The sequence below is a fragment of the Pseudopodoces humilis genome, chromosome 11, assembly GCF_049639895.1.
Source record: "Pseudopodoces humilis isolate 2021_Gansu_Grassland_sample_001 chromosome 11, ASM4963989v1, whole genome shotgun sequence".
Classification (NCBI taxonomy): Eukaryota; Metazoa; Chordata; class Aves; order Passeriformes; family Paridae; genus Pseudopodoces; species Pseudopodoces humilis.
This window is the reverse complement of record NC_142210.1, coordinates 23887158-23896861: the sequence shown is the minus strand read 5'-3', so window position 1 is coordinate 23896861 and position 9704 is coordinate 23887158. Positions and strand designations below refer to the sequence as shown.

At 58.7% G+C, this 9704-nt stretch overlaps 2 protein-coding genes across 2 annotated transcripts in view; one reads left to right on the top strand and one right to left on the bottom strand.

Moving 5' to 3' along the window:
• Positions 1 to 820: 820 nt before the first annotated feature.
• On the bottom strand, positions 821 to 6475 carry SHOX2 (SHOX homeobox 2). The gene is made up of 5 exons (XM_088061049.1): positions 6211 to 6475; positions 5011 to 5219; positions 2549 to 2606; positions 2377 to 2465; positions 821 to 2304 (listed from the first exon to the last, which is right to left on the bottom strand). Exons 1-5 carry the CDS (start codon positions 6473 to 6475, stop codon positions 2053 to 2055), a joined length of 873 nt encoding a protein of 290 aa, XP_087917175.1. The 3' UTR covers positions 821 to 2052.
• A 1763-nt stretch (positions 6476 to 8238) lies between these two features.
• Positions 8239 to 9704, top strand: part of RSRC1 (arginine and serine rich coiled-coil 1) — a 97343-nt gene continuing 95877 nt past the window's right edge. The window contains exons 1-3 of the mRNA XM_088061318.1: positions 8239 to 8277; positions 8752 to 8794; positions 9165 to 9359. Coding sequence (XP_087917444.1) covers positions 9172 to 9359 — 188 coding nt within the window. The 5' untranslated portion in view covers positions 8239 to 8277; positions 8752 to 8794; positions 9165 to 9171. The remainder of the gene's footprint in view (positions 8278 to 8751; positions 8795 to 9164; positions 9360 to 9704) is intronic.

Here is a 9704-nt window from a genome sequence, read left to right as displayed (position 1 = left end):
CCCATCGCTGCCCGCGGTGCCGCAGCCGTCCCGGAGGACCCTTCCCGACCTTTCCCGACCCTTCCCAATCCCCCCCGACCCTTTTTCCCGGCAGGGTCTCGGGGGCTGCGCATCCCCTCCAGCCCGGTCCATCGCTGCTCCCGGAGCGGCTCCTCCCGCTGGGATTTCCCGGATTTCCCGGCGCTCCAGCAGGAGAATCCCGGTCCCGGTGCCCTCGGATCCCTCCCTGGAAAAGATTCCGAGCCGTTCCGCTTTCCTGGCTTTTATTACCTGAGGGAACCTGACAGAACTCGTAAAGACACGATTTGCTATGGAGCTCCTGGAGCCAACGTCCCGCTTTGTGCAGCCCAAACTCGGCAAAAACTCACAGAGAAATTTGGGGGGGGGATTTAAAAAAAAATCTGAGCGGAGGCGAGCGGCGCTTCCTCGCGGTGCTGAGCGCTATCGGCGTGTCGCGATATCTACGGAGCAGAGAGAAACGTGCGAGCTCTACAGGAGGTGAGAACATGGGAAAAAAAGAACATCACCGCCGCCTGGACACCGAGAATCCCGGCTCCAAAAGCGTCCCCACTTCAGTCGATAGATCGCAAAGCGTCTTAAATTCATTACTTGGCACTTATTGAAATTCGTGACGTCGAAAATGGATTAAAAAAGGTGAAGCAAACCTGAGCGAAACAAAATATATTGTACTGACAACAAATGCAATGAGATAACAGCATCTTGCTTTCTTTTTTTCTTTTTTTTTTCTCTTTTTTTTTTTTTTCTTTTTTAAATAACTTAAAATACACTAGAAAAAATATGGTCAATATAAATAATTTTGTTTTCATGGAGAACAAATAGATACAAAGCCCGTCCATACCAAAGTTCGCGTAGAAGAGCTTTCCCTCTGTCTTGGCAATAAGCATGAGGGTCAGATGGCAAAATCTGGGATAACAATCACTGACTGCAGGGTACCCCAGGTTAAATAGCTATACGTCTCTCAAATAATCATAATAATAATAATAATAATAACCAAAAAAAATCACAAGATTACGTGAATAGATACACCTTTATGAGATAAAATGTAAATGTTTGACAGTCAACTATCAATTCACAAGTTATAGCCAAAATAAACTTTGTTCGTGTGTATCAACAATATTTTACATGTACCCAGTACCTCTTATCGGAATTTGCCGTGGTGTCAAGTGGTGGTTGGGAATTAAATAATCTCTTTTTTTTTTCTTTTTCTTTTCCTTTTTTTTTTTTTTTTCCCATTTTATTTTTGCCCTCAGGACAGGAGAGACCCGGCAAAGGGAGGCGAACTCCGCTCTCCTGGCGCTTTCCGCTCCCTTTTTATTTCAGAGGTGGGACAGCAAACGACCGACAGAGATTTAAGAGTGGAAAAGGTAGCGCTTGATGTGCCTCTCTCTGCCTGCTTCCCTCCAAGATTAAAGGAGAAAGAACCCAGCCACGTTTGTTTGTTTGCTTTTGTGGTTGTCTTGGTTTTTTTCTACTAAAGATGAGGGTGAAGTGCAAGTGAATCAAAGGACTCCATCAATGAAATACAAATACATGCAAGCCGGAATGCTGCTGGAGGAAGTATCCCGGACAGTTTCCCATTAGAAATTCGCAGAGAAATCATTGTCTCTTTTTTTCCTTTTTTTTTTTTTTTTCCTTTTTTTTCCTGTTCGTCGTCTTCTTTCTCTCTCTCTTTTTTTTTTTCTTTTTCCCTTTTTTTTGTCGCTATTCCAGACGTGGTTGTTAAACTCAAGTACCCGATGCAACGTGAAAGGAGGCCCGCCTCTCTTATCAAATTTCTTGTATTAAAGTGAACTTCGCAGAAAAAGGTCAGTTTCAAAACCTGTGAACTTCCCAGCTGCGCGTCCTCTAATTCCTTAAATAAGTATATATCTCCCGTCCGTTTCTCCTCTCCCTCGTTTCTTTCCTTTTTTTTTTTTTATTTTTTCCTTTTTAACTCTTTTTTCACTTTTTTTTCCCCCTTTTTTTTTCAAAAAAAAAAAAAAAAAAAAAAAAAGAAAAAAAACCCAGAATAAAACGCAAGCAGCAGCGCGGTCACAGCCCCAGGGCTGCGGCGTGTTTCTTGGCCTTCAGGCGGAGGTCGGCGATGCTGGAATTCTTGCTGGTGGTCTTGGCTGCGGCGGCTGCGGCCACCACGGAGGCTGCGGAGGCGGATTCGGCCAGGGTGGCCAGCGGGAGCCCGAAGGGGGGAGCGGGGAACATCATGTAGGGGGCGTGGGCCAGGTGCGGGTGCAGGTGATGGTGAGCGTGAGCCACGGCGCTGTCCAGCTGCAGCTGAGCCTGCACCTGCGGGGGACAAAGCCGTGAGACCCCCCAAAGGCTCGGCGAGCCCGGCCGCGCGTCCCCCCGAGCACTCGCCTGCTGGAACGGCATCCTCAGCGCTCCCACGTTCACGTAGGGAGCCACCCTGCAGGCTTCGAACTGGGTGGCGGCTCCGATCAGCACCCCTGGGTGGGGGAACGGGGGGGGATGAGCGGCGGGGGCAGCGCCCGGAGCCCCCCGGCTGCGGCCGAGCCCCCGCCCCCGGTACCTTTGTGCAGTTGGTTCTCCTGTTTTCGGCACTTGGCCCGACGGTTCTGGAACCAAACCTGCGGGGATGGGGACACGGGGTCACGGCCGCGCTGCCACCGCCGAGCCCCGAGAAACGCGCCGGGAATAACCGCAGCGATATTAATAATAATAATATTAATAATAATAATAAATTCCCGACCCCCTCTCCCCAGCCCCGCAGACAAAGAGACGCGGGTGCGCTCCCCCCTCCCGGCCATCCCCCGCTCCCGAGCTCCGAAAGGAAAAAGGAAAAGAGTCCAAAACCCCCGAAAATCGCCAAGCGCGGAGTGCACGCCCCAGGGAAATGATTTCCCCGGGTTCCTCTTTCCGCATCAGACTCCCAAAAGGCTGAAATGGCCCTCGATACCCACCACGAACGGGCCATAATGGCCTGAGAAGCTCGTGCTCATTAATAAATAAATTAATTAGCTTTATCTTGCAGAAGAACTCAACGACAACAGGGTTTTATGACTTTTTCTCTTATTTTCTTTTTTTTTTGGGGGGGGGGGGGCTGAAGGAGAATTAAGGTCCTAAAAGCTTCGCTACAAAGAAGTTTGGAATTTCTCTGTTCACTGGAGTGTAGCACAGAAGCGGAATAATTATCTCATTATCATAATAATCTCATTTGATTGCACCGAAGAGGCTGCCCCGTTAGACACGAACATACTCTTAATATTGGAAATGAAATCGTTAAAATAAATTCCCAGCCTGAAGTTGTGCTGCCTTTGAGAAAGGAGGGAGGGAAAGGGGGGAGAGCCGGTTTTTAAACATCCCCGGTTTAACCCAGGGCTCTGCAGCGCATCCCAGCAGCCACATCCACCAAGGAATCCTTTCCCCGCGGCCAGGAAAAAAAAATAATAAAAATAAAAAAAAAGAAAAGATAAAAATTTCATTTTTTGAGGTCTTACTCGAAAGGGACGAATATAAACGGGAATTCCTCCCGCCCTATCATTTTCTCCAGCCAAGGAAAATCTGCCCGAGAGCCACGTTCGCCCTCAGCCTCCCGCGGAAACAAACGCGCCTCCCGCATTTACAAATTAGAGCAGATACGAGGCAAAATATTATTGAAAAGCGGGTTTGTTGTTTTTTTTTTTTCCGGGAGGATTTCTAGGGAATGGGTTTAATCTATGTAAATCTCCAAAAGTTATTATGCACCCTGCGATTTGGCATCATGGGAGCGCGGATTATGCGCCGCCGCCGCCTCCTTTGTCGAGCACCTCCCTGCTCCATTTTCCACAGCCAACAACTTTTTGCCTTGGTTTTGTTAAGGTTTGGTGAACAGAAATAAAAAAGAAATTAAAAAAAAAAAACAAATTAAACAAACACAATTAAAAACCAACCAACCAAAAACCAACCGAGCAGCCAGGGGAGAAAAAAAAAAAGAGGGGGGGTGGAGAGAGAGGGAAAATGAGCAGTTTTATTTTTTTTTTTTAATTTTTATTTCTTTCTGGCTTGTTGAGGTTGTTTTTTTTTTTTTGTGGTTCAGGCTCTGACCAAAGCTGCTTGTTTTGAGTTTTTTGGTTCCCTGTGCAGGCTCTGCCTCTGTCCTCACAACCTTACACGATGCAGGGAAACCCCCCGAGGACTGAACGCATACTTGGGTGCAGATGGTGCCTGCGAGCACAAAGATTGAGGGGGAGTATCTGTTACAGCGATACTTTCTACCAGCTGCAGATGTTCGGGGCCTAAAACTTCTCCATGTGTTCCAACAAATAATGACCATCATTTTCTCTTCTTTTTATTTTCACAACGGAAATACACCGGAGCAGCTACATTTGTTCTCATTTGAGGGATCCCCTTCCTTCCCTCAGCTCATCCCGACAAAACTCGCAGAGAGCAGCCCAGGAACCCGTTTGGAAAAAAACTTTGGGAGGGTGCAAAGCGCAGGTTAAACCCAGGGAAACGCCCGGGAGGGGAGAAATCTCCAAATTATCTCGGGTTTATCCCAGACTTTCTGTATTTCATAAACCCGAACAAAGCACCTCGCTCAATTTTCGTGCCGTTTCAGCATTTGAGAACTACGAGGCGAAACGGACTGAAATTATATCTATCGTTATTTCGCTCGGAGGTTTCTAATTCAGTTTATGGTCGCGACATCCATGACGGGAATCGGTGCGTCCATGGATGAGCCGGGCAGCGGGAACCGGGAGCGCAGCTCCCGCCAGCCCCGGGAGCGGCTGCCGAGGCAGGGATGGAATAACGGCGGAGCTGGGATAAAACACGGCAGAACGGAGGGACGGGGACACGCGGGGAGACAAATCCCGGGCAGGCAAAACCCTGCGAGGCCGCTGGCGGATTTGCCGGATGAAGTTGGGAGCCGGGGAACCGCCTCCTCTCCCTGCCAGAAGGATGGGGCTGGTCCCCGTGGTCTGCCCGGTTCTCCCCGAGCTGCCCCTTCCCCCGAGCACCCGGGCGGGCGGGGACCCGCGCAGCCCCGGCTACCTGCACCCTGGCCTCGGAGAGCCCCAGCCGCTGGCTCAGCTCCTCCCGCATGAACGCGTCCGGGTAGTGCGTCTCGTCGAAAAGCCTTTCCAGCTCGTTCAGCTGCTCCAGGGTGAAATTCGTCCGGCTCCTCCTCTGCTTGATTTTCGTCTGCCCTTCGTCTTCCATCGCTTTCGCATCCTCCTTGCGCTCCTTCAGCTCTGGGGACACTGGGCACGACACAGCAGTCAGAGCGGCGGGGCCGGGGGCACCGGGGCTGGCCCCGCTCCCGGCGGCCGGGGGGATGCGGCCGGGAGCCCCCCGGGGCCGGGGCAGCCGGGAGCGGGGCCGGTGCGCCCGGGCCGAGCTAGGCCGCCTCGGCCGCTGCCGTTCCGGGCTCCGCCGCTGCCTCCGGTAACCGCTGGCGGGGGGAGCGGGGTCCGCAGCGAGCCCTCCCCTCCGGCCCCGCCGCTCCCCCGGGGGATGCGCAGCAACAGGTCCCCGGAGCCTCCGCGGCCCCTCCGCGCCCCGCGCTCCCCCGGGATTCCTCTCTCCTCGGTCAATTTTCGGCCGGAGCGCGGGGCCCGGGGAACCGACCCCGGGGAACCGACCCCCCCCACCCCGGGGCCGCCCGGCCCGGTCCCGCCGCGGCTCCCCCGCGGTACCGATCGCCTTATTCCCGGCACCCGCTCGGGGATGTTCCGGGCGCTCCGGCGGTCCGAACAAAAGGGCGGCAGCGACCCGCGGGTCCCCGCAGCCATGGGCACGGGCCCGGCCGCTTCCCGCAGCGCCCGGGAGCGGCCCCGCGGTACCGCGCGGAACACCCGCGGGCGGATCCGCTGGAAGGCGCGGGGCTGAGCGTGGGCAGCTCGGCTCGGCCCGGCCCCACGCGGGTCCGCGCAGCCCGGAGCCGCGGGGGAACGAACGGGCCCGCGGGGCCGGGCTTTCGTTGGCGGCGCGGCTTCCCGTGGGATGCCGAACGGGAACAAGATCGCGTTCTGAGCAAGTTGAATCGGGTTTAAATATTTTAATCTAAAAACTTCGAGCCTGGCCGCCGATCTCCCGTGGCCGGGAGAGCCCGGGCAGCCGCCCATCGCAGCCTCCCCGCGAGCCGCCGTCCACCCGCGACCGCGGGCCCTCCGCGAGAACCGACCCCGACGGGGGAAGGGGAGCAAGGGGAAAGGGATCGGGAGAAGGGGGAGCCCGCGGTGCCGCCGTTACCGTCGCTGAGCTTGGGGGTGGCCGCCTCGGCCGCTCTCTCGGCGGCGGCGTCGGGCTCCCGCGGAGGGGCGCGCCCGGCGGGCGGCAGCGCGGGGCTGCCCGTGTCCTCCCGGCCCGGCTCCGCCGCCGCCCCGCCGGGCTCCCGCGGGCCGCCGCCGCCGCGCAGGGGCCCGCTCTCCAGCACCTCGCGGTAGGTGATGAGCTCCTTCTTCTCCTTGGCTTTGGGATCAAACGACTTGGAGACAAACGCCGTCAGCTCCTCCATGGCTCAGGGGCGCGCTGCCCCGGCTCCCCGGGCGGGCATCCACGGGGCGGGGAGGCGGCGGCGCCCCGGGCCGTGCCGAGCCGGGCCGGGCCGTGCCGCCCGACGTGCAGGGCTCCCGGGGTCTGATAGCGACGCCGCGATTGAAGTGGCACTATTTATACTTTGCAAAGCCGGCCCCTTGTTCCCGGCGAATTACCTCCCCTCGGAGCTCTGAATGGACCCCTTCCTTCCTCCCTTCCTTCCTCCCGTGCTCGCCGGTCGCCCGCCCGCCGCGGGGCACTGCGGCCACGGCACCGCCCGCCCGCCGCGCGCTGCGCCCTAATTAATTTAATTAGGCGCGGGACCGTGCGCGAGGTCCCGGGCGAGCGCGGCGCGGAGCGGGGCCGGGGCGGCGGGGGAGTGGCCACCGGGACGCGCGGGGGGGCGGCGGGGCCGCGCAGGCTCCGCGCACCGCCCCGCGTGGGCCGGCTCAGCCCCGCGGCCCCGGGAGCGCCGAACCGGAGCGGCCCCGGCCCCCAGGGAGCCGCAAAAGTTCCTCCGTGGGCGCCCGAATGCCCCGAATAAACGAGGGGATAAATGACGGCGAGGCATCGGATTAGAGCCGATGTCGCTAATATTGTTTGCCCTTTGTTTTTTTTAAATCCCACCACGGAGCGCCTCTGTTGACGGAACTCGCCTTTTCCCCACCTTTGCTAAATTCTAATAAATTATTCAGAATTGTTTAACTCTTGCCTGCGTATCGATTTTTCATTGACCTTTGGGGCGATGACTTCACATAACGGAGCGTTCATTTACCGGGACGGGTTCGGTACCGGGGGTGGCATCAGCGTTTATTCGGAGCCGGTCACACGCGACCCTGTCGCGACAGGCGGCGTGTCCCGGTCCCCCCGCGCCGGGGGACGCGCGGGTGGCGGCGCCCGGGAGCCGCTCCCGCCGGGCGTTTTGGGCCCCGGGGGCACCGGGCACCGGGGGATTCGGTGTGACCGATCCCGCCGCGGCTACCGCCCTCCTGGGTGACCCTCACCGGCCCCTCCGCCCGGACATTTCGTTTATCCCCACGCGCGTTTCGCCATTCCCGTGGCGGGGGGAGCGTCTGCTCGGGAGCTCGCGTTAAACGAACCAGATTCGGTAAGAAAAATCGAATTAAGCGAAGCGATTCAATCGTTCTGTTGCGTTTCGGGTCGCTGCCCGGCGGAGGCTCCGCTCGGCCCGGTGGCTCCCGGCTCGCTCCGTGCCCGGCTCGCTCCGTCCCGGTGGCCACGCCGCGCGTGGGGTGCTGCCCTCCCCCCCCGCGGGCGGGTCTCGGGGCCGTGGAGCCCCGACCCTCCTTTAACTCTCCGGGACGGAACGAAAACTCCCGGTGCCGCTGTCCCCGTCACCCGCGGCGGGACACGCCGTGCGCCCGGGGCTCGCCGCGTTGGGCGCGGTGCAGACAGCGCTCCGTGGGTTCTGCGCATCCCGTGGGCAGCGGGACCCCGGCCCCGGGACCACCCGCGCTGCCCTCCTGCCCGTCACCCGCGGCGTGTCGCGCCGGGAGCCCGTGGGACGCCGCGTTGGGCGCGGTGCAGACAGAGCTCTGTGGGTTCTACACCCCCCGTGGGCAGCGGGACCCCGATCCCTGTCCCGGTCCCGGTCCCGGTCCCGGTCCCGGTCCCGTCCCGCGTGGGCGCTCGCCGGCGCGCCGCATCGATGGCTCGGTGCTCGCTGCGGCCGTCTGGGCGCGCTCGGCGGTGGATTGGCGCTGCCTGCCCGCCGCCCCGGAAGGCGCTGGGCTCGAACCGGGGGCGCGGCGGCTCCGCCAGGTACGGGGTGCACGGGGGGACACGGGGAACACGGGGGGACACGGGGAACACGTGGGACACACGGGGGGACACGGGGGGACACGGCCGGACCGCCCCCCGCAGGCACGGCGCAGGGGATGGGCGGCCGCTGCAGGGCCCGGTGTGCGCAGCGGCCGCGCGGCCCCCGGTGCGGGCGGTGCGGGGCAGCCCCGGGCGCGCCGGGCATTGCTGAGGGGCCGGGATGCGCAGGGGTTGGGCTGGGTGGGAAGGAGTCCCCGGAGGTGCTGCCGGAGGGGAATGCCGAGGGAGCCGAGCTCCCGAGGGAATGCCGGTGCTGACGGGCCCGAGCCGCGCTCTGCCGGGACGGGACGGGAGCTGTCCCGCGTGTGGATCGTGCCCTTCTCCCGGGGGATGTTCCCTTGAGCCCTGCAGCTCCCGGCGCTCGGGAGGAATTTCTGTGTCCTTAACGGTGAATTTCCCTTTGTTGTGCTCCAGGCTCTCCCCGGAGGATCAGCAGGAGCCGCCTCGGGGGCCAGAGGTGTGAGCAAGGGCAAGAGCTGGGGTGGAGGAAACGGAGCCGCCTGTGCTGGGAACAGGAGAAGCACAGAAGGGATCGGGGCTGGGAAGGGGCTGGAGAATTCCTGAGGGAGCTGGAAAGGGGCTCAGCCTGGAGAAAAGGGGGATCAGGGGGAATTTCTGTCTCTGGACAGCTCCCTGCCAGGAGGGGACAGCTGGGGGGGTCAGGCTCTGCCCCCAGGGAACAGCGAGGAGAGGGATACGCGTATTTTTATTTTAATATAAATATAAATATAAATATAAATATAAATATAAATATAAATATAAATATAAACCAACACAACACAGATACCAGGCCCGCTCACAGCTGGGAACGTTTGGGTTTTGTGCAGATTGAAGATGGGCCGGCGCTCCTCGGACACGGAGGAGGAGAGCAGGAGCAGGAGGAAGAAGAAGCACCGCAGGCGCTCCTCCTCCAGCAGCTCCTCGGACAGCCGGACCTACAGCCGCAAAAAATCGGGAAGGAAATCCAGGTCGAGGTCGCGCTCTCGGGATCTCCAGTCTTGGTCCCATTCCTATGAGAAAAGGTGCATTTGTAGGAGATTTTAGAAGTTGAGCTCTTTCATTTTACAGCAGGAAGCTGGGAGGGTTTGACTCCCGTGGGTTGGGATTTTGTGGCACAGATTGGTCTGAACCTTAAGAGATGTGAGAATGTTTTCACTTTGGTCAAAATAAACCCCCAAACCCAGTGCCCTGACCAGAAATACCCACACCTCCTTCCCCCCAGGAGAATAAGGCAGGGAATGTGCAGATCCAAAGGAAACTTATGCTTTAAACCAGAGAAACCCCAGGAGATAAAAGTAACCTTTCCTTCCTTCTCCCAGCAGCGACAACTTCCACTGCCCCAGGGTGTTCCAAGCTCATCCAACCTG

Bases quoted from the DNA above. Each gene is read 5' to 3' on its own strand.
- SHOX2 (XM_088061049.1), bottom strand. From the start codon at position 6,475: ATGGAGGAGCTGACGGCGTTTGTCTCCAAGTCGTTTGATCCCAAAGCC. The intron at 2,607-5,010 runs GTAGCCGGGGCT...CCATCCCCGCAG, and splicing joins TCTCCGAGGCCAGGGTGCAG to GTTTGGTTCCAGAACCGTCG. The intron at 2,305-2,376 runs GCGAGTGCTCGG...TGTCCCCCGCAG, and splicing joins TGAGGATGCCGTTCCAGCAG to GTGCAGGCTCAGCTGCAGCT.